The sequence below is a fragment of the Fringilla coelebs genome (genome assembly GCF_963513975.1).
Source record: "Fringilla coelebs genome assembly, chromosome: 5".
NCBI lineage: Eukaryota > Metazoa > Chordata > Aves > Passeriformes > Fringillidae > Fringilla > Fringilla coelebs.
Genome location: NC_140033.1, coordinates 14,572,600 through 14,595,703, shown reverse-complemented (window position 1 = coordinate 14,595,703; position 23,104 = coordinate 14,572,600). Strand labels below are relative to the sequence as shown.

The following is a 23,104-nucleotide window of genomic DNA, read 5'->3' as shown; positions in this document are numbered from 1 at the left end:
CAAAGGATAAAAATCCATAATTTTGACCATCTTTCCTAACCCCAAAAAGGGTATTTTTATCTGTTACCCCCTTTCAGAAAATACACATCACATCAACCTCTGGGCTTCTGTTTCCCTTGGGACACTCATTCCTCCCATTTTTTTCATCCTACACTCACTTTTGCATAATGCAAATAAATGTTACCCAAAAGAAAGTCCCTGCAATAAACTATTATATTATTTTCTTCAGGACTTTGCTGCACATGCTGGTTAAGGTGCTGACAATACATGGTACCAGAGTCAGCAGTACTGCTCCAACTACCAAATTTGCTGTGGAGAGAGAGCAAAAAGCACAGGGTCAAACTGATCCTGCATTCACTTTGCAACACAGTACCTCACATCTGATCATAAATTTTCTTCCATTAGCAACCAGCCCTCACACAAGCTTTTTTTAGATAAAACAACATGAATATGCCACACAAGGATTTAAGACACATCAAGCTGCTTTGCTCTTTTATGTGAGAATAGAAAACATTTAAAGTTCTGCTACAGAAAGTCAATGGAGATCAGTCTCTCCCACCAGTACAGTCTGTTCCAGGCAGATAAGAAACAAGTGTTAGGAAAAGCCCAAAGCAGAACCAGTCTCAGCAAAAGCAGGAAAGAAACCTCAGAAGGAAATCCCAAAAAGAAACGTGAACCAAAGAGCTTCTCAAGCTGCTGGAGTTTGATTAATCAATGTTAAAAAACAAAGCACAAAAGAGAAAACCTCAAACCTGGCTGTCATCCCCAAGGACCCAGCTTCCTTGAACTTTTTTCTCAATAGCCAAATTCAACAATCTTTCCTTATTTCCCACATTTTATTTACTATTTCATTTCTTTTTAGGAAGCCCTTCACTTTGCATAGCAAATCAGCTGTGTTATTAACACCATGCTAATCAACAAAGTCCAAGTGTCCTAGAAAGTACATTAATGAAAGTCAGCAAAATCTGACAATTCCACAGAGTTTTTTATTTTTCTGTAATTAGTCCTCTTAATTAAAATATTAATTCCATGGTGAGTAAGGCCAGGATCAGCATCATCTTCTAACATATTATTAAATCAGTTTTACTGAGAAGGAATCATATTAATAATTTTTTACACTGGTGGAGTAACTGTTCAACCACAGGTGTACACCAGTAGTTCAGCAGTAACATGATGTTCCATTTCCCAAAGCACCATTTGCATTAATAACATTCTTTCTCAGTAGCCTATTTACAATATTGCTCTCTCCATTTAATTTACAAAAACCTTAACGAACAGCAAGGATTAGTTCTGCAGATCCTGTCTCCTCACCTGTCTGCAGCAATATGATTCAGATTCCCTGAAGTCACCTACTACCAGCTCCACACCCCCGTGCCTGGCCTAGCAGACTTCCCAACCAGCCTGAACTGCCAGCTTCTTGTCCCCTTCTCCCTTCCCCTCTCCATTTCCAGGATGTGGATGCTCCCATGGCTCCCACATGAGCAGCACAGCTACAACAAAGATTCCATCAGAGCAATTTCTTTACCAAGAAAGAGGCATACAAAGATTTCCTGACTTTTTTACTAGGGAGTCTTGGCTTCTATCAAGACCACAGTCAAATGCCTTACTTAAAGGGCTTCTTATTCCAAGTCCAAAAGCTGTCCAGGCTGGAGCACATTCTTGGAGTCCTTGGGTGCTTCTGCACCAATGCCAGAAGTGACACTCACTGCTGGCACAGTGGCTGTGTGAAAACACAGAAGAACTCCTCTGCTCCATGTTTCTTCCACTAAGGAATGGTGGGGCTGCACAAAGGCAATGGTTGTGCCCAACATCACAGCTTGGGCTCCACCTTACTTACTCTCTTGTTCTATCTTCTTCAGGATTTTCTAGGATCGCTCCCCAGATGTGTAAAAGACATCTTAGCCCTCAGCCCCGGCATTATAAAAAAACAAGAAAAGCCAACCCCTCATTTGCACACTTAAGAGAAACTCCAGCTCTGTTACTGTCCCTCTGTGGCTGCTACCAGCCCTTCCACACATCCCACTTGAACTCTTTTCTCCTTGGGGCCTGCAGCCTTCCCAGGCATCACTGAGATGCTTCAGTGGTCACGGGCAGCCACCACAAAGACGTTCAGCTCGACCACGAATACTGTATTGGCAGCAACACTCCTTCGCTCTCCAGAAGATCATCCACCTCACTGGTCTCACAATTTCCTATGTCTCCATGTGCACTCAAAGACAGAAATTACACAAATTGTTTTGTTGGAGTTTTTTTTTTTTTGTAAAGGCTCCAATTTTTGCTGCCCATCAGCACTGTCTCGGGATATTGCACAATGTTTTCTTTATTATAAAAAAGTCTGTATCAGGCAGGAAGAAAAAAATTCTCTCAGGAGGCTAATGTGTATTATTGTCTGTAATTAGAGGTAAGTGGTTGCTTGTGTGGCCATCAGGAAGGGGAACCTGGTGAAAGAAAAGAAGGTGTTATTAATGGCTTGACCAGAAACAGAATCTCAACCCTCCCTCCTCAAAAGCACGCATTTCTTTATCCTTGCACATTTCCTGGATCCCTTTTACCCGGCCTCTCACAGAAATATTATACAAATTTGGTTGCCTTCTTTCCTCTCTCCTCTCTCACATAACCTTGCCAGCTGGCAAACTTCAGCCAAATTTGAGAGAAAGGCAGAAGTCTCAAAGGTATCTACAGGCTTAAATGGGAAAAATAAAAGTAATGTAAAATCAAGTAGTTGCTAGAGAAGCAATTCTCTTATTGCCTAAAGAAGGGAAAGGTGAAGGCTCAGCTCTTTCACACAGCTTGGCAGTAGCCTGCAGAGCAATAAGGAGCACCACCGAACCCCTCCAGCACACAGTGCCTCTTCTTCAGTGTGCAGACCAAGCAAAAGGAGATGTAAAACCAAAACCAGGACAGGGAGACTGACCAGACCTGGGAAACATGTAATTTTTGGAGCAATATGAAAATAAAAAGAATATAGTAAAGACAGTGAAGGGAATGTAAGACATCTAAAGAGACTCAGCTGCATTAATTCAGTTTGTTAGAGAACTCTACTTCCTTACATTTTAAGTTTTCCAGCTATTTTTAAAAGATGTTGAATCTCTGCTAATATGAATGTCAAGGGGAGGGTCTGTTGTAAATATCTTAAATTCTACTGGGACCAAGTCCCAAAGCTGTCCTTATCATCCATCCTCAGCTCTATAACTTAGAGAAATACTTAGAGAAAGTTGTCCTTACCGATGTGGATCTGTAAGAGCCCAGTCTGAAACGGCAAAAAATAATTTCTGCTACAAATCTTCCAAAGCCATGTAAAATTCCTGCAACATCAAACAAGATTTAAACAAACAAGTATTTATGGAAGCATTGCAAGAAAGCTATGTACCATACTTAGATAGGACACAGTGCAGTAAACCCATACACAAAACACTGAGAAATTAATTTGAAGAACGGATATATCAAAAGCAGGGCAGGGCAAAATTCTAACAGTCAGAAATGCATCAAGAAAGCAAAGCTACCAAGTAAATGTAATTCCCTTTGCCAGCTTTCATGGGTGAAAATATATTGTGTGGGACAGAAATATCTACTTTGAAAGCAGCTCTTAGCTTGAAGCCTCTTTACTGAGCTCTCTTCCAATTAGAGCCAAGGAAAGAAATAACTCGTAATCCAAACTCCCTGTTGTGTCTTGACCAGTAAGTGAATTGTCTTAGTTCACTTTCTTTGATGAAGTAAATCCATTGACAAGGAAAATCTTCCAATTACTTCAGATGGAAATTTTATCTCAACTTTTGTCACGGATTTAATTACTGGATCCCAACAATAGGAAATACACAGAATATCAGTGTGTGTGTGTGTGTACACACATATACATAGATATCTATATATATATAGACAGATATAGCCTTGCTCTTCCAGGAGTAAATTAATTTTGCTATAGTTACCAAAAAGGAAACAACAGGCCCTCACAACACCAGAAATGCCATATTGGGACACCAAAACTGAGCAGCATTCATGGCACATTTCAATGCACACAAACAAGCACTTTGTCTTAAACCTATTAATAGGACTCCCTGTAACTCATCCATAGCAATCACCACGATAAAAAAAAAGGCAGTAGAATTTAAGAAGGAAGGCACTGATAATCACCTGTAGTTGAAAAAATTCCCCCAATAATGCCACAGAGCCTCACTAAGAACTGCCAAAAAGGCATGTGTTCTTCTGTCACCGTCACCATAAGTGAACTGATGTCGTATTTCATGAATATTCCTGACACCCCATGGCTGCCAGCTGCATGGTTAATTACTCTTTCCTGAAAGAAAAGACAGAAACACTTGTTAGTCACACTTGTTATTAGTCACAAGAAAATCAGTGTTACAAGATGGGATGACAGTGAGTTATTTAATCAGAGTTAGGAATGAACAGAAGACTGGAGAATATCAAGGACACTTTGATCAGTACCTTCTAAAAGTCAAACATCATGAACTAAAAATTTACTTTCCTGGTCACTGGTCTGCTGTGCTGCATATCAATATTCACTATTGTGCTTTGGTACTATTTTCTCAAGACTTGCTCACATAGTCCTTTAAACAGGATTTTTATAACTGGATTGGTGTTGGTACCTATGAGAATAATGCCACATTCCTGGCCTAGCCTGTGAACTCAGGGGAGTGCACTGGTGTAATACTTGCCACAGCTCTTCCTACTTTATCAGCCACTATGAATCACTTAACTCAGTGTGAGGCCTTGATGAGATTTACTTTATTCAACAGCCTTAGCAATGACAGAATCCCCAGAGGATTTAAATAAATCATAGAATACCAGGTTGGAAGGCACCTTGAGGAACACTTGGTCCAACCTTTCTTGGCAAAAGCCTCTTTTCAAACTTTTTGTCAATTACATCATATCAGACAACAGTCACACAGCAAGAAATACACCTCCATAAATAAATAAATAAATAAATACCCCAAACTCACTATGACTGCCCAGCACCTCAGTCCTAATCTGAGAAATTTCTAGTTTCTTTTCATTTGCCAAATTCTCAAACCAAAAGACACCAAGGAGGAGAGTGTGGCTGCTATAAATACCTACTTTTTAAAAAAGGTTTCAGGACAGAACACACCTCAACACAAGCTTCTTTCAAAAGTCTGCTGTCTGTTTTATTGATAGTGAAAGGTGCTGATACATGCAGTGCCAGGTAAGTCTGGCTGAAAATACGTAAGGACAGCAGAAAAGAACATAAGGGACTGAAGACAAACTCAGCCATGCCTAAGCAAGTAAGAACCAAAAAGACAAGATAAAAAGGACTGAGCAGAAAGGCAATATATCATAGCTTCATTTCTCTGTATATTTAACAGTTTGTGCTCAAAAAACACATAAATATGGTACAAAATAAAAAGCAAAATACCACTTTGGAAATTGCAGGTTAAGCAACTTCTTCAGTTAGCTAACATTGTCAAAAACCATATTGCTTTTTATGCTACCACACCAAAATTAAAAGGATGCCAAAATAATGTATCAGTAATGATAACAGTTCCCATAAACTTTGCAATAGTTAAATAAAACAGACCAGTAGGAAACGCTTTCCATATTTCAAAGCATGACAACTGTCAGCATTTGGAGATGGATGATCAGTCATACTAAAAAGGAAGAGAAGACTAAAGGTAGTTAAACAGAATCTTGCCACTGGCAAAGCACAAAACTGTACTTTTGTTTGTTTTTCCTCTGTTATTTCCCTAAGCCTTACTGGTCTTTTGAGGTCAAGTGGTGGGAAAAGAATATGAAGTTAAATAGAACATACAAAACTCCACCCTTAAAAGAAACATAATTTTTTTTCTGCAAACCATTTTGATCTGCTTCCAGCTTCTACTGCTGAAGATTTAACTTCTAAAAGTCTTTCTAAAATTACTAACCTTGCATCACATAGCTCAGTGAAGCATTGCTAGAATTAAATCTTTTTAACATAAATAACTACAGTACCTCAACCATCAAGAATAGTGGAGAAGATTCAGCCCACACTTCTCAAACTCTGCTTCCCCATGTGCCCAACACTGGTAATTAAACCTCAATGCATTTCAGTTTGAGCCATGGCTGTCTGACCACCTTTTTCCATGTCTGCATATGTGCCTACACTTTCAAAATAAGTGCACTAAGGTGTTCAGTGAATTATTCTTCTTAGTAACCTTTCTCAGCTCATCTAACAGAAGTATTTGGTTCCCTAAGAGTAAACACAAATAAGCTTTGGAAGCAACAGGGTTGCCTACTGAGGCAGCAAGAGCAAACAAGTACTAATGGACACTTTATCTCCATGACTTACAGGATCTTCTCCAAAATAATGCGTGGTTGTAGCAATTTTTATAAAAATACATCCCCACTAAAAACTGAAGAGCTAACTTGGACTGGACAGTTAATTGAAAGAACCACTGTTACACAGGAAGAGAAAAAAACTGAATACAAGATGAAAAAAAAGGAACAATAAGACAAGCTGTTGACTGGCTTAGAGAAGTCTAAGGGATGCCTTAGGTGTTGCAGATTGTGCAGAGAAAACACAAAGCATATTGCTAAACCAGCAGGAGGTGGGAGTATATTGCATGATGAAATTCCTTTTCATTCTCTCCTTAGTCCAGTTTTCATGAGTTCTGGAGCAACCTTTCCCCTCAGTGGCCTGCATGTCTGAAGTTGAACACTGAGACATCGCCTCTATCCTACTTCCCCTACTTCAGTATTTTTCAGAAGCATAACACGGAATTTTGAGGAAATAAAAAATTATTGGAGAGCATCACAAGCTGTAAATACAGTTAATTTCCATCCTACTAATACCCACATTTTCTTTCAGCCCAAGGCTCTCTTCTCACCTCTCACTTTATCTGTCATTTTTAATTAACTTTTCACAAAATTTTTTTTCCTTTGGCTTTTGAATAAAACATGAAAACACAGTTCAGTATCTGAAAATCAGACATCTAGCCAGTTCATGCAAGGCTTTTTTCCTATTCACAGCAGTCTTTAAATTAGTACTTTATGATATATACAATGCTGCATTAACTACCCTTGTTATGGATTCAGAATTAAAAGCCTCTCAAAACCCAGAAGTGGAAGCTCTCTAGTCTTGAGAGTAATTAAATTTGGTGGTTCAACAAAGGTTAAACAAGACAGCTGAGACACTTACTGTGTGATCAGTTTTTCATACAAACTACCTGTTTCTGTTTCTTATGCTCCACAACCAAGTTCAGGATATTCAAGGAAGCTGCATGTTTGTTGGCTTCCCACATGGATAAAAAGCTAAAGGTGAATTAACCTACACTCTAGGTTACAGACCTACAATTTGGAGGATTTCACCACTACCACTATTCCAGTGAAGTGGAAATTGCCATCTATCATTAATTCTAATATCAGACTCCAGATTTATAGACACAAAACATTATTAGAAGTAGTTTGCATGTGTCAACAAGCATATATATTTATTTTTTCTACCATTACCACTGTATGATTTACAGATGAATCTAGTGTATTAGAATGTTCTACAAACAGTCTCTTCCTGCTAGAGTACTTTTCAAAACCATGGTACTATGTTTGAACTTTTGTTATGAACAATCACTTTTAGATTTTTTATCTTTCTTCTACTTACCCTTTCTGTCACTGAAAATTGATGAGTTTCTGCTGAAATTTTGTATGTATGGAGTTTGGTTGGCACAACTGTGATAAAATATTGGAACATCTGATTGTCTAGAAGAAAAAAAATCTTAGACTGTTGAATCAGGAATAGAGTCAAAGGCCATCTGAGATATTCACAAATAAATCATAGAAATAATAAATCAGCTAAGCCATTTGCACTAGGGACATTCTTCAAGGAATGCCAGCACTGCCAAAACTGCTTCAGCACCATCTGCACAAAGCTAGTTTCCATGGAAAAGACATATTTAAACTCAGAAATTTACTTTTTTTCCATGTAATGAAAAGACTCACTAAGGTCACGCCACTCAAAGCTTCAAATGAAACACACAAGTAGTGTTTTCCAGGGCTCTACAACAAGTTTCACACTGTCACATGTTTCATGATATATACAAATCTCAAAGTGGTCTGAATAGATTTTGGCCATTGAATTGTATCTACATTGCTGGAAGCCGTTCTAACGTGGTTAAATATTTTCTCTCCATTCTAGAGCCATCAGCATGCTCATCCATTTGCTCTTTCTGCAATTCCCTAAGGGAATTAACACAAATAGACTGAAGCAATGCATGTCAGCTACACTAAACCATTCTGGCTGTAAGAGCCAAGGAACTGATTAGCTTTGAGACAACAGTGGCTGTAGAAGGTTCTGGACTTCACTCTCACAGGGAATGCCAGTGGTGGGATGAAGTAGGTTACTACGGTCCTTTATTTATACATGAGGAAACAAAGTGCTACACAAACCCATCATGTTTCATCACAAAACACACTTTGGAAGGGACAAACCAAGACTCTGGAGCTATTTTTTAAACCAAATCAGGCTTATTTTTTCCCCATCATGGCAACAATCAGATCTATGATTCTCCACTGTAACATACTGCTGCAATATGGCCAGACATAGTGTAACTTCAACATAACAAACCTGGGAAAAAACATAAATCATCTTCAAGGAAACAGCACAGAACAGCAGTTCAAGTATTAGAAAGAAATGACATTTAAGATGTCATGTAGGTAACTAAACAGGGCATTGCTCACTACCAAATTTAGCCTGACATGCTGCTTGTCAATCACAACATTTATGAGAAATGATAATACTTTAAATGTAACTATTGGGAAACTCAACAAAACAAGATTTTTTTAAAACACACAACACTTACGATCTGATGCAATTTTTTCTGTTCCATCCAAGGGATTAATAATTCCTGGAATAAGCTCTCCAAATGACAAATGATCTATTCTATGGGAGAAGTTATAGGCTGAAAGACAATATAGAGAAATTAAGCATTTTTAAACTATGAGATTCTGTACTTAGAGAAAAAGATGCACCCATTTTCCAACACTGAAATATTCTAATTAATGCATTTACAAAAAAACACTGTATACATCATTGGATCTACCCACACTTCAAAGAAAACTCAAATCCAAAATACTTAGCAAAAAAGTTAAATTTTTCTAGAAAAGAGCTTCTAAACCAAATTGCAACTATACTTGAATCAACAGTGGAGCTGAACAGAGTTATAATTTTATAACTGAGAATTTCTAGTTGGCCAAATACTTCCATTATTCTACAGTTCACGTTCTTGTAAGCAATTGCACCAAAAATATAAAAGTTTAGTAAATCAAATGTACAGAGGAAGTATAAGGCAGCTGCCAAGTCACTACACTGCCTATTTGGCTGGTACTTAAGATGCATAAAATTAATAAAGTTGTGTTAACATAAATTCATGGCCAGACATTTGGAGGCTTAACCAACTGTAACTGGTTTAGTCAAGTTAATTTTTCACAGTAAGTCACCTTCGCTTCACATTAAATAAGACAGCAAAACACATTTAATATCTAGATTCATAATCCAAAAATTAAGTTTCTAAGGAAAAAGTTTAGAAATTGTTAACCTTTTAAAAAGGTCTTCGAGGAAAGAGGTAGCTTGGACTGAAATACAGGAATTTCATATACTATCTATGTATCATCAAAGTACATCTGAGTGTCCAGTGTTATCAGTACTATAGAAGCAACCTAAAGATAATCCCAATAGTGTTAAATGTATGCAAAGCAAATTGTTACAGACTCAGATCATTGCAAAGAATATTCTTTACTTTGTTTTTGCAGTGCAATTGCACAGCTAGAACATCTTTAAAACAGCAACCTAACATGAACTAGGAGGCAGCACTCTGACTGAAATAAATCATGTTGGTATGGAGATGACAGAAGGAACTTACACTCATGGCTTACAAGGGCTGCCAAGTGTGCATGGCCTCGAGGGTGTGGTATTGCCCTAAAGAAAGCAACAAATGTTTTATGAATCCACAGAGGACTATGTAGAAAAATTGCTTTTCCTCCTCTATTTTAATAAATACTTTATAAAATATGTACATATTCTCATATGTATAATATAACATATATATGGCTTAGGTATATTTAACATACATACATATATATTAAAAGATATCTAGATATAGATATATGTATGTATGTTTTAAAGACTGATATCTATTGCATATATCTATATAAAACCTAAATATTACATTTTTATTATTGTCAATTACAGACAGACTGAACAGTAAGGTCAGGAATCTTGGACTCACCAAAACCCTCTTACACAAAACTACTGTCTTGCATTTTTAGAAAATCAAGAACTCATCAAATCACTACACTTCTGGAAGAGTCACCAAGTCCTATGATAGGAAAAGCTGCAGAACTGCTCAAGTGACTAACAAAAGTTTGACCGTATTTGTTCATATTTGTTCACTTTGTATTTGCTCTCTGACAAAGCATTTCAAGAGTTTCCATCCTATAAAACACTGAAATTCGTAATGACTACACTACATGCAACAATGCACTGCACTGCATTATGAAGAATTTATGAAGAAAATTAGCAGTGCAAGAATAGGTATTACATAGGAAAAAATACCAAGCATGAGTACAGAAAAGTCAATAAAACCCAGTCATTAACTGAAGCATAAAAGCACACACACATATACATACATGCACTATATAGAATGTAGAAGTTAAGGGATTTTTTTTATTTTCAGGAATTGCACAGAACATACTTGCCCACAGTTATGTGAAAGTTCCCTGCCACTTTATTGACATAGAGATGACCATGAATTCTGCATGCATCTGGAGACTGTAATGAATTATCTTCCCTGTTTAAATAAAAACAACATTGAAAGTACTTGAAAATATCCACTGTCTTGCAGAAATAACAGCAGTACAGTTAGACCTCTAAAAAAGACACAGCATTGTCATCTACCTGTCCTTATTGCATTCTTCTGGAATTATAGCAGAGATGGTGGAAGGGAGGGAAACTAGTAAAGGTCAGTTTGATGAAATCAATGAGCTTTCATTCATACTTGTATTTGGAGATCTGGCCTTTTAATGCTTATTTTAAAGCCTTATTTTTAATGCTACAATAAACAGAACCAAATACGTTTTGGTCACATGAACAGCACTGTAGCAAGAAGAGCTTTCAACTTCATTCTTTACAAAAGCTTCCACTCCTTACTCATGTTGTGATGTCCACACCACAAAATCTATTTCCAAATCTGCTCTTTAGAGGGAGATGAAAACCAACTTTTTTTAAACACATCTCAAGCATAAATACCATTTCGAATACTGCACTAACAAGCAACACAAAGGCACAGAAGGATTTAATTAATCTAAAGACATCAAGCAAATAAGAAAAAAAGATTTTTTTGAGCCATCTTCAGGCTTGCCTTAGGAAGGAGGAACACATTTGATCCTCAGAAGGGAGATTACAACACAGGAAGTGTGTATGGCAGCTTTGGTGTTGGCTTTGTTTTATTCAGTATTTTTTTGTTTAGTGCTGTTTCTAAGCAGAGAGAATTTCAGCTTTTATGTAGAAAGTGTTTTTCCCTTGGGGGGGGAAAAGTAAAATCACATAGCATCTAGATTCAGCAGACCAAACATTTTATGCACTAATCTCTTAACATTTCTGAGTAGCTAGAATTAAGTGCAAACAGCAAGTTTTCTCCACACAATCTTAAAAGTGTTATCTTAGAGACAGGAATTAATTAACAAAACATATGTGTACTCAAAGATTGATTCTTTTAAATTTATGAAGCATTATGACACAGGTAATAGCAGCACTACTTTTAAAAGCTGTGGACAGAAAGGTAGTTTTAAAAAAAGACTCTTGTTTAGTATTGCTGTGGCATTACTAATTCCCATTAAGAAGGAGGCATCAAACCACATGGAATAAAAAGGTGTGTGCATATATTTGCTCATGTCTATATCTGTACATGTAAGCCCACACACAAAATCTGGAACACTTCTCCAGTTTGGAAACCCCAGAGGTTTTCATAAAACAACAGTTCTCCAAAGCAAGTATCATGTACACTATTTTAAAATTCATTAAAAAGCAGCGAGATCTTTTCTTACAACCTTGTCTTCTGGGGGTAGGGTGGAATAATAACCACAATAAAACCTTAAGTCTAATTCACAGGGTTGGAGGAAAGGGCAATAATTTCACAATTTCACAAAATTCCAGTTTTTCTTACCGTGGTGGCAGTGCTGTAGAAGCACTTTTAAATGCACTTTTGAATATCACATCTTGAAGAGAGTGTTCTTCCTGCAGCCTACTCTGAATTAGTTGCAGCATCCTAAAGATTAGAGACAAGTGTAAAATCAACAGTAAAACAAAATATAGCTTCACAATTCATCACTGCCTTCAATTGCAGGTTGCAAGTCAGGAACTTAGCAAAATTTACTACAGTAATAAAGCATTATATTAAACTTTGGGAATAGTATTTTATACAGAATTTAAAGCTCAGGTGTTCAGAGCAGTGTTTTACCAAAATACTAAAACTAGGCAGACACCCAAATAAGCTTCAGTACTATTACAAGATTATCACTATAGTGGGTACACACAATACCAAGATATTAAAGTGATAAACACTGTCAATTAAGTTATAGGAAATAATTAATTTGTTTTTGCAAGAAAGTGCCAATTTGTTACAATGGTTCGGCCTTGACATTTAGATAAATTTTACACATTTGATTCCATGATTTTAACTTGTGCTATTACATTCATTTGGAAACAGAAGCTGAGCGAGTCCATACATCTTGGCTTGCAGCTACATGATCCCATTGAACAACTAAGTCCTAAGCCAATCTTCTTTTTCCATAATAGGGATCTTAAATGATGAGGAAAGCAAAGTAACTTAGTATCTTTTTGCAGGTTTGCATTCTTAAATTACAAGCGGGAGCTATTAGACTCAAGACAGAGCTGTGTCATGTACTTCTGGTGTACTTCAAAGTCACTTCCAGTACAAATAATACAAACCATAAACATGCCTATCAGTGCTTTACCTTTGCAATTCTTTCTGTTGTGGTGTGAGCTCAAATGGTACCTGAAACAAAAATAACACATCTAATCAAACACACAGAATGTAACCCTTCCATGAAACCCAGAAGAGAATTACAGTGTGGGTACAGAGCTATAATCAATTTCACACTAGGTACCACAGAATAGTTTATGAAAGGACTTTGCAGTTTAAATAACACATTTTGTGCTCAAGTATAAAAAATTCTGTCCCTTCCCACCCAGAATTGCAAAGGAACAATCTTTGAAAGACAAGGGTCCAGGTTCAGATTGCATATTTCTAGGTTCATCCCATATGAAGCACCAGAGACAAGCCACCAGTCTTGCTATCCTTCATCAGCATTACAGGATCACTAGTAACATCTGTTCACCAAGTTCAAATTCAAATATTGGTTAACACAAATGTACTCAGTAAATTCAATTGCAATTAATGCTCAAATGTACCTAGAAGCTATGGCCAACAGAGATCAACTACGGAACGTTCCTCCAAGACGTTGGTGGAGGAAAAAAAAAACACAAGCAAGCTAACTAGCCCAGTAATGCTTTGCACCAAGAGGAATTCAATTTTTAAATAAAAAGGTCAGAATCAACTTACTGGTTCATAGATTAACCCATCTGCAGAGGCAACCATTGTTTCTGCTAAATCCAGAACATCAGCCCCCACATCTATTTTAAACAGGGAGAATATGAAGTCATACAGACGATCAAGGACAAGCAAAAAAAATTCAAGTTGAAATGAAGTTTCACAGTGATAAACTTCAGCATATGTTATTGTTCCTTCAACCTATTCAACCTTCAGTATCAGCTGATGGACATTGACCAAAACCTCTTCATATCTGCAGTATTTTCTCACTGACAGCACCTACAGAGAAGTTGTATGAACTACACATACAAGCTTTCGAGGATCTGCTATGCATAAATATTCTCTCCTGCTTTACAAGCACTGAACAGAGACCAAGACTAGTCAAATCAGAGGATAAAAGTTAATTTGCAAAAAATAACAAAAAAACCCACTGACATACAATTAATGCTAATTACACTAATTAATATTAATGCAAGGTTTATAATTAAAATTAATGCAAGGTTTAAGCTAGGCAACAAAAGTGCATCCTAAAGATTTACTTGCGTTCCTGGTAGAAGTAGTATTTTCTCTTCTCTCAGTCCAGGACAAGCAAGACTGAACACAATTTAAGTTCATTACCTGAATTATGTCAGAATAACACTGACTATTGCCTTTAATAAGGAAGGCATCCCTCTTATGTTCACTAGCAGGATGAAATTACGTGATGGTTTCAGTGCTGCTGAACAGCAGACCAGCTTAATATATCTCAAGTTCATAAATAAATAGAAATCATTATAAATTTCTGCTGCTGATTTGTGTCTCACAATGAGCTTTTAGAATTTTTCAGCTAATGAGAGACTGAACAACAGATCCTGTTCCTGCTAACAGACAAAGCAAGGCTCTGCAAGAGAAGAATGAGATGGCAAAGATATTCTTCTTTACATTTCTTACATTTCTTCAATTAGTCATATGCCATCAAGATCACTACATGGCATTAAGATCAGAAGAAATGACACTAGTAAAATACTCTGAACAATATCCAACTATATTGTGAGCAAGTGTGCTCTCTGAAGAGAATTTAAAGTGTTTAAAAACTTTCATTGATGGAATACTTACACTGACACCTCATGGCAACTGTAATATCAATATTGATCCTTAATTTACTGGAAAGAAAAAAAAAGGCAAAAATACATTAAGTAACATTGAGTACAAATATCAAGAAAAAAATCTCAGACTACTTGCAGCAATACAGTAAAAAGTACCAAAATTTATACTAATAAATATAAAGCTGTTTAAAATTTGGGTGAGGCAACATGGATTTTTAGAGCACCTTAAAGCACTTGTGACTTAAAGAGATAACCTCCATCGCACCAAAAGTCTGAGTGTGTGGCATTCCCCAATATTCTGGGTATTTCCTGTTGGTTTTCATGTTAGTTTCACAAAAGTAATTTAAACTATAAGGAATAAACTCCCTCACTACAGTCACAGGATTCTGTTCTCAGGGAGCTTCTTCCAGGACTTAGCTGACCTCAAGCAAATCACATAAGCAAGGGATTCAACACTGGCTCAACTTGGGTCAGACAGGGTCAGTAGAGAGGAGAAAAGCAGTTAAAATTATACCAGTCTCCATTGGCTCAAACTGTGAAGAACCACAGGCAGAGTGATTAGCCCACAATGAAACTACGAAATCTGTAGTAGGACATACCCCAAAACAGGTAACAGTCTCTTAACTGTTAGACTACCCTTCCCACGTGATGGCTTCACTTGGGATATAACCTACTTTAGCAAAGACCTAAATGTGAAATCCCAGCTGTCTGAATGGAGTTACTAACATTTGAGTTTTTGATGCAGCTCCTTCAAATTTTTCCTTTTTTGTTTTTCATTACAGAAACCTTCTTTATTTCTGATGTACCAGACATCCAATTAATATATGTATCTTTAGCCTGTTACCACAGCAACTACCCAAACAGCTGTTAAGGTTATTTCAGCTCAGTTTCAGTCAGTTCAGTTCGTGGGTGCCAGAGTCAAACCATGACACAGACACATAATATTTAAAGGTGTTCAGGGCACAAAATCTGCATTAACTTCACAGGGACTACTGAGTGGAACCCTGGAAGAAAGGCAAACAAGCCCTGGAAGAAAGGCAAACAAGTCCTGACAGGCACACGAAACAAAGAGCAAACACATCTTCAGGGGGGCTGTATCTGGAGACGAAATTAGAAGCAACCTCTAGATAACGCCGTCAGAGTTCTAAGTGCTTCAGGCTCACCTCCAGCAGCACAAAGTACAATGGCAACCTACTAACCACATGAACTGGAGAAAGCCTCCAGCCACAGGGGGTGGGTTTACCTCCCTGATGCAGAGTTACATCTCACTGTGTTCTCTGAATTGTTACCAAGTAACTCCTAAGGGAGCTCCTTCAATAACAAACCTATACTATTTTGACTTCTTCATTTCAGAAATCTCAATTTATCTTATTTATATACTACATAGAAGAAAAAGCCCCAAAACAATCAACACATGAAAAATCAAATCCCTGCAGTATTTAATTTGCAATTTCAATTATGAATTGCTTTCAAGTCACATGAACATTTTAAATCTATTTTTCCTGAAATGCAGGCAACTAACATTTTAAAAAGAATTATAAAAAATAATCTTACCTAGTAAAATCCTTGTCTACTTCATATTCATATTTCATCCATGTGTCCCGGTACACCATGAACTCCATTATAGTCAGGAAAGCTATCGTTGTAAATGCTATCAGAGAAACTGGTCAGAGGAAAAAAAGGTAGAAATTCAGACTGTGAGAAATATTATTCAGAAACATAAGCAGAGCAAAATTCTAACAATTCCAGAAGTTGAGCATTACCAGTAAAACACTGCTATCTTTGATTTAAAAATCCAAAACCTGCTCTTAGAAAGTTATCTTCATCATGATAGTATTTGTTTTCAGACAGGAGTGGAAAAGATTAAGTCCTACCTTTGCATCAAGAAAGTACTTTTAAAGTACAGTCAAATACTGGAATGATTAGGAGGCTGTGAAATCCCTGTATGGAAAATCTAAGAACAGGCTAGATTGTCCTCCACATATAAAGCACACACAAATCACTCTCAGGGATGGTCTAGGGAAACTCAGTCCTAACTTCCAACATGAAAGAAGAAGGTAGTACATCTTAAAATTCCTCCACTTGTCTACAAGTTAAGTTTTTATAACAATTTTTTTATATCAGGTTTTAGATTCAATAAGCTGGCAGACAACAGAAATAAGATGCATTATATTACTTGTGTATAGCAGCATAGTCATTACTCCCACCCCAATATTTCAAACAAAGTCTCTCTCTGGCAACAAGCTATTCATTCCACCAATGAGTGAAGAACTTGAAATTATTTTTAGAATGAAAACTAATTGGTGTATTTTAGTGGTACATGTGCTTCACTTATCTCCAAGGCAGCCTACTCATCACATTTGCAAAGTTGTAAGTGCAAGGGGAAGATCACCCTGCTGCACAGTCAGAAACACAGTAATAGATGCACAGAAGCACCTGCTATGCCCCTTTTATTAAATCATGGCTTTTATAAGCTTGAAAACACTTCAGCTATGGAGCATAGTAGCAATCTGTACAGCTTATTGGCACTGTAGGTGTTTTCATTTACGTTCTGCGGAATATCTCTATGGAACCTGCGAAGGGCAACTAGAGAAAAAACAAGCCCATTGTTGATAGGCTTCAACTCCCTACACAGTGGTCCCCAAGCCAGAGGTGGGAGCAGAGAATAAAGGCCCTGTCCTTGGGGATCAGGAAAGAAGCCATTGGCTGTTGTATCGATCAGCAATGTTTCCAGTTCCAGCTTTCAGCTGGCACTATGTAACAATACACACACCAAACCCTTCATGTCAACTGCACTAATCAGTTAATTATTCTGGCTCTCAATTTCCTTCTGGAACCAGTAGGCCAGGCTCACCCTGGCTGTGCAACAATAGGACAGCTGGAGCCATATCAGCTATCCAGAGCCACAGAAACACAGTAAGAGCCACAGCTGTTGTCTGGATAATTCTGAGCAAATTTATGTGTGGATCTGAACAGGAAAAGAAAGTCTTGCAGAATTTTCTTTCCTGAAGGGTCTCCCAGCCCCAGACCTGGAGTCTCAGCCTGTTTGAGAGACCAGTACTCCTTCAGCAATGGATTTGAAGGCCGTGAAAGTCTGAGAATAGAGTCTTGGTATGTTTTAGATCCCTATCTAAAGAAAGCAAGCCTGACACTTTAATCCTGAATTAAACAGGAATACTACACTCAGATTTCACAATAGCACAGAAAAAGACAATCCTATATTGTCATTTATAAGGTTACTGGGATAAAACCAAAGATGTTAAAGTAACTTTTGGGGCTGAGAAATCCTTAAGGCACCATTCACCAAAGCAAAGGTCTCATGAAGGATGGTGCTGTACTACATAAAAGGATTCTTTAAGCATTTGGTGTTTTTATCCAAATTACAACATAGAAACAATATACTTGTTTCCTCAGGAACTGGGACTGACATTAACAAAGAATTATTTAAATACTTCTTAGACATTATTTAATATACAATAGTCCTTTAATTATTAACAGTGCACTTGAGGAAACAGCAAAGTAATATAGAACCTTCTGATATTTCCTTCTACACTATAAGAGGCATAACAACTTCAAAGGCTTATCTGTGGGTTGCAATTGCTTCCTCAACTTTTTTATTCAACTGAGTTTCAGGCACAATCACACACAAGAGAGATTTTTGTCCTCCACTTCTAAGTGCTATCAGTTTCCTATCTGCAAATAATTCCAATAGTCCAAGAGATGAAGTCACTATTTTCAAATCAAGCTACTTCTAACTCAGTTCAATTTAAATTTATGATCAGATACATAAAGAAAGGTCTTTTTTACAGTTTCAGCTTTTTCAGAGATGCTCAAGTGACAAACAGGCAAAGTACAAGCTCAAGTCCTGGATTAAAGTGTTTAGTTCTTCAAAGGGCTTTCCTTACTCTTAAAATCTAGTACACCTTCAAGAGAAAAGCTTTCGAAAACTGCTCTTCATCCTGATGCTAAACTTATCTGTCTCTGGAGAATATTATTCTACTTTTACAAAAGCATAGTGTTGAATCCCACCATCATTTCAGGTCATGCTCACTCAGTCTCACGCAGAAACCTGACACCAAGAAAAGAGCTTGGTGAGACAACAAATGAGAAAGTTTTATTACAGCCTTGGCACAGTGCACTTCCAGTTGCAACTGGTTAGAAGTTTTTATTTCTAACTTTTACATTGGGTTCAGTCTCACCAGCTTTATACAAAAATCTCCCTTCAGAGAGATTGGATGAACAGATGGATGCATCAGCTTGCATAAGATACTATGTCTTTACTTGAAGGGATGAGCTCAGTCAGTCCACCAAAGCATTCAAGAAACCAATTTTGGCTAGTTCAAGTGAACAGAGATGCCTGTCTTCCTCATGCTGAAGTTTCTATCAGTATCAGCATCTCAACAAGGCCTACCTGTGCCTCCGCTGGCCGAAGTCTCCACATAGCTTTCAGGAACCTTTGGAAAGGCATCCAATTCTTTCATCAAATTCAAGGTCTTCTTCCGATTCAGTCGCCTCATCTTCAGCACACTCCTCCACCTCCTCCTTCATATACCCCCTCTAATGTGAGAAAAAATTGTGATTAAAAGACACAAGCAAGATTGCTCAAACTGACTGGCTTTAACATAAGCAATAATAAGGCAATTCAAACCCCAGAAATATGTTTTCAAGAAATACATGCTGGACAACTGGATGGTCACTCTGACTTCAAGAAAATTGTTAAGATTGGCCTGGACACTGCTGCTTACAGTCCAGCCACATCCAGCACATCCACCATTTAATTAATAATAATTTCTTTCTCAATTAAGTTCTTATTGGTAGTATATATCACATAGATATATATCACATTTTAAGTTTTAAAAAAAAAATCAAACTCAGTCCAGAAGTAAATCTGCTAAACAGACCTGAGAGTGCACTGAGAAGTCAGTGACTTAGGAGGAAATATCTAACAGGCTGCATAAACTTCAGAGGATGTCAGACAGCTCTGGGCTCCTACATTTGGCCAATGTGGGCACAAATTATATCTTAAAGGAAAAAAAAGGTGCATTTCACATTTTTACAAGTGTAGAATATTATGATCATAAAATGACCACTTTTTTTTCCTCTATAAAAATACTTCCCAAAGCAAGTCGAGGATCAAATCCTAACTCCATCCTTCAGAAAAATGTCTGTACATGATATGATCTCTGCTTGGAGTCATGTTAAGCAGCAAGATGCTGAGAAAAGCAGCTTGGCCTGGAAATACTGTCTCAAACCATTTCCAAATCATGCAATATGCTCACAGCCTGGTCCTGCCAATACACTGCAAGTTTTAACAAGTTGACACTGTTGTTTTTCTTCTGGGGAACTGCTGAACTTCACCCTGAATTGCTGAAGCTATGAAAACCATCATGCATCTACTGAGAATATGTCATCCTTATTTAAACACTATAAGGTGGGCAAGCTAAACTACACTGCCGACACAGTGAGACAGCTCTCACCATCATCTTGTAGAAAAACCTGTGAACTCATCTACCCTGTTTCAAGAGAACATCAAGTCTCTGGCATGTCCTAGTGAAATTACTCAAGATTTACTCCCTGCTCTGCCCCTTCCTGGTGCTGAGCAGGCTTTGCACCTTGTAATAACAAAGCAATAGGCTCTACTGGAAATGAAAGTTCACACAAGAAAAATCATCTATGCCTTCAACTTTCTCATTACACAAATTAACTTCAGACACAGACTCTGCACTTGGTCAGGCTGCAGAGATCAACAAAATGGTACCGTGTGTGTTGCACAGGATTCAAAGAAACCCCAACAGGAGTGGGCAGAGAAGATAAGTGCTGGAACAGGCTTTTAGTTATACAGCGTTAAAAAAATAATCAGGAAGCACAGATTAGGCAAAGCAGCTGCTTGGACACAACTGAAGTCATAACATGATTTAGCACAGAGGAAACACCAGTGGGGCTTGCCTGTTATCCTACACATATAGCAAGGAAGCCAACATAGCACCCTTTCATCTTCTGCATATCTTCCCCGCTATCGCATGTGTATGAGCACACCGTAAAGAGGCAAAAGATAAACACAGGGAATTTGAGAGCACTTTACTAAAAAGCTTTCTAAATCACACTGCATCAGTAAGTATGTGGATTTTTGTAATCCAGATAGAAATATGCAATCTGTTCATTGGTTTTTTTAATCCCACACAGACTCACTTTCAGCTACAAACCCAGATGGAGACCTGATGCCTTCCCCCTGCCCATCTCCACACATGTACTACAGACACACCAGCAATATGGAGTCCATCGCTATGAAAGTAACCGATTATGAATCCAAGAGCCAATTGCGTTAAGAAACAGCATAAGTATTATTATTCACGATAAATAAGGGACAAAGCACAGCACAAATGCCACTCAAGACCAGAGGCCCGCTCGAAGCCAGGGCAACTCCGTCCCAGCTGAGGGGCTCGGGCAGTTTTCTCTTCCCCAGACAACTAGGCAGCGAAGCCGCTGCGGCGCGTCCCAACACCCGCTCCCACGGGCGCGGAGCGGACCCACGCCTGAACCCCCTGCCGGGGGCTCGGGCCCAGCTTCCCACGCCGAGGGAGGCCCCGGCCGCCAGCTCGGAGCCCGCACACCTGTGCGGGCCGCGGGCGCTCCCCACCGCCGCCACGCACCGGGCAGCCGCGGGACGGGGCAGCCCGCGGGACGGGACAGGCCGCGCCCCCGCCCTCCCCTACCTCTCGCTTCTGCCGCCGCTGCGCAGCGCCGCGGGCGAGGCCAGACGGGGGAGACGAGCCACAACGCGCTGCCCGGCGCCCGCCCCGCTGAGCATGGCACCGCCGGCCGGGGCGGGCTCGCTCCGCCGCCGACGCCCGGCGGGAGCCGCGGGCCGACGGGAGCGGCGGAGCGCCCCGCCCGCCCCTGCGCGCATGCTCGCAGCCCCCGGGCATGCGCCGGCCGCCGCGGCCCGGGACGAGCCGGAGCAGGCGCGCATGGACACGGCGGGGGCGGGCCGTACCGGGGAGCGGAGCCTCCGGAGCCGCAGGGAGTGCGGCCCCGCGCCGCTCGCAGGGCTCCCTGCACAGCCCAGCAGCCGGTCCCGCAGGCGCGTGGGCTCCCGGGCATGGCAGTGCCACTCCGATGTGCTGCTCCGGAGCATCCGTGACCGTGCGAGGTACTTAGTGATCTTTTAACGCGATGGATGACATGTACCTTCCAAAGCAAACTGATTAAGGGCTGACACGCGGCTTGCAGTGTTAATACTGGTTTGGCCACTGTGGATATAGAAGCAGGCAGCGTTTGGAAAGGGGCAGCATCTTGGATTAAGAAGAAAAAGGCTTTAAGACAGTGACCTATAACAGTGGGGAAGGAAAGATTTTAAGCCCACAAGCCAGTCTTCAGACTTGAAGTGGAAAAATTAAGAGGGCTCACATCTACCCAAAATCTCAGTTATTTTCCCTGTGCTAGTGGAATTAACTGCCTCTCCACAAGCTTTTTGCCTTAGTAACTGCAGCATTCGTTTATCTCCAGATTTTTCCTTACAATCCTAGCAAGTCACATCATGCTACTGCCACCCTGCCCACAAGTAGCTGACCCACTGAATTGTGATCAGTCTGTTTCCATCATTTTAGGAACTGTAATAACAACTGGATCAGACAGTCAAAAAGAAAAAAAGAGGAGGGGGGAAGTATAATATTACAAGAGATAAATAACCAGGCTAAAAATATGTTTATTGTGCATTTGTTCCCTCATCTCAGAAAGAGCAAGCAGCTTTAGGCACATAAAGCTCTTACTTTGACATGGCTAGGGTATAATTCAGCAGCCAGGGATTTTTCTGTCTAAGCCCTATTTTCTCTTGCAATGCTCTCGGCACTGAGGTTTGGAAGAAGAAACTGATAGATGTGGTTATTAGCTGTGCAGCAGAGATGCTCGACAGATGTTTTCACAGGCAAACAATCTCATCTGCTCACAGACAAACATGGGCTCAGGCTTAGTGCACAACATCACACTGAGATGCCTCTTACAGAGAAGTGGCACTTCTGCCACAAAACTGCTTGCAGCTTTGCACCACTGTAGTCTTATTCATAACTACAGATGTCTCCATGAGATTTTATGAGGGAAAACACAGGGAAAAAAATTCAGAATTTAGGAAAATCAGAGAAAATTTATATAATGATAACACTCTCCATTACACTAACACTATGGATTTGACTGCACTGTGCTAAAGAGACACAACAGTAATTGCACTGCACCCATCAAGTACCAGACTACTCCAATTCAAACCTTGCTCCTTTCCCATGTGTTTTCTGCTCTCCTGATCACGCCTAAGTCGTGGCAGCCTATAAGTATCTGCCAAATAACCTCAGGGAGCCTGACAAGGAAGAAGAAATTCAGCTGCCAAGAGCAAACCATGCAGGTACGCCAACAGACTGCCCCTCCGCTGCTGCTGTACACGTTTGATTCAGTTCAGTA

The 23,104-nt window shown here is 39.2% G+C and overlaps 1 protein-coding gene across 1 annotated transcript; it reads right to left on the bottom strand.

Moving 5' to 3' along the window:
- Positions 1 to 459: 459 nt before the first annotated feature.
- Positions 460 to 21,543, bottom strand: ERGIC2 (ERGIC and golgi 2). The gene is made up of 14 exons (XM_084205836.1): positions 21,370 to 21,543; positions 19,068 to 19,213; positions 16,211 to 16,319; positions 14,667 to 14,713; positions 13,584 to 13,654; positions 12,976 to 13,016; positions 12,165 to 12,266; positions 10,695 to 10,790; positions 9,864 to 9,919; positions 8,805 to 8,903; positions 7,607 to 7,704; positions 4,132 to 4,294; positions 3,226 to 3,305; positions 460 to 2,438 (listed from the first exon to the last, which is right to left on the bottom strand). Exons 2-14 carry the CDS (start codon positions 19,171 to 19,173, stop codon positions 2,373 to 2,375), a joined length of 1,134 nt encoding a protein of 377 aa, XP_084061962.1. The 5' UTR covers positions 19,174 to 19,213; positions 21,370 to 21,543; the 3' UTR covers positions 460 to 2,372.
- Positions 21,544 to 23,104: the final 1,561 nt, after the last annotated feature.